The following is a 1,348-nucleotide window of genomic DNA, read 5'->3' as shown; positions in this document are numbered from 1 at the left end:
AGCGCTGCTACACGGTGAGCGTCAGCTATGCGTGAATCTCGAGCAGCGCACGTAGCGCCGGGCTCTGCGCCAAAGTGCACACGGCGGCGAATAGGTGAGCACAAGAAAAAAGGGTTTATAGAAATGAAGTGTGCCAAAACCGCAGGCCCGTGGCTTGACGACGGTGTTCAGGTGGGCCCTCTCGTGCCTCTCAGTCTCTCCTCCCTCTCCTCAGGCTCTCACGTCTCAGCGCTTCTATCTCTCTAGCTCCCCTCAGCCCTCAGCCCCTCACCCCTGCGCCCCTCTACAAACAGCTTCGAAAGTGTCTCCTCCCAGTGATCCGCCACCATGTAGTCGCCAAGGTACCCAAACAGATTCACCTGGCCCGGGGTGTACGCGTCGATCTTGCACCCGTCGCACGCGCTGAGATTTTGCCCCGCAATCTTGAGATGCGGGAAAGTGTTGTAGCGGTCATTGCTCAGGATCTCCTTGCCAACCTGTGCCGCCCACGAGCCTTCCCCCCACGCGCGGGTGGTGAGAGTGGCGCGACTGGGATGGCTTGGGTGTGGGAGGACGGCACGCCGCCACCACACAGGGATTTCACTGGAAGGAAAGTGTGTTGCTAGCCGTCGCCCACCCTTGGGGGCGTCCGCCTCTCCCTTCGCAGTCCCTCGCCGATTCTCGCTGCAACCTTCATGCCACCTCGCGGTCGTCCCACTCTCGTCGTTCTCCCTCCTGTCGCGTCTTCCTCTGTCGCGTCGCTCTCCTCTGCCTCGTCCTGCGACGCCGCCGCCGCCTGCCGATCCTTGCTCTCGCGGCTTCTCCCGCCTTTCGGCGCAACTCTGCCCTCCTCGCGGACACACACACACACGCCCGAACAAACCCAAGTGAACTAGCAAAAAAAAAACGACAAGCTTAGCAGCGTGCGCGGACTCTCCGCGCGCCACCGCCGCCGCCACCGCTGCCCGACGAAAATGCGCGCCCTTCGCGTGCTGTCCGTGCTGCACGGCGCGGCGATCACCAGCGCGGCGCTCACGCGACTTGCTGCCGTACGCGGCAGCGCATCAGCGCGCATGCTGGCCACGGCGACTCGCACCGCCGCCGACGTGGAGATGCTGCGGTTTGCAGACCTCGAGATCTCGTCGTCGCTGCGAGGCAACATCGCGGCACTCGGCCACGAGTTCGCGACACCTGTGCAGAGCGCTTCGATGCCGCCGCTGCTGGCTGGGGAAGATGTTGTCGCCAAGGCCCGCACCGGGACGGGAAAGACACTTGCCTTTCTCGTCCCGACGCTCCACCGACTGAGCACGTCCGAGCGACCTCAGGGCCAGATTCGGGCACTGGTGCTGAGCCCGACGCGAGAGCTCGC

At 64.2% G+C, this 1,348-nt stretch overlaps 1 protein-coding gene across 1 annotated transcript; it reads left to right on the top strand.

The window, feature by feature from the left end:
- Nucleotides 1-1,052: 1,052 nt before the first annotated feature.
- On the top strand, nt 1,053-1,292 carry EMIHUDRAFT_78724 (hypothetical protein; the record flags this gene model as incomplete). Its single annotated transcript, XM_005760664.1, has 1 exon — nt 1,053-1,292. A coding segment is annotated over one exon (240 nt), but the record flags the coding sequence as incomplete, so codon positions are not given.
- Between the last annotated feature and the right edge of the window lie 56 nt (nt 1,293-1,348).

Source organism: Emiliania huxleyi (assembly GCF_000372725.1).
Source record: "Emiliania huxleyi CCMP1516 unplaced genomic scaffold EMIHUscaffold_7427, whole genome shotgun sequence".
NCBI classification, from domain to species: domain Eukaryota; phylum Haptophyta; order Isochrysidales; family Noelaerhabdaceae; genus Emiliania; species Emiliania huxleyi.
Note: the sequence above shows the minus strand (reverse complement) of the source record. Positions and strands in the feature narration are given on the sequence as shown.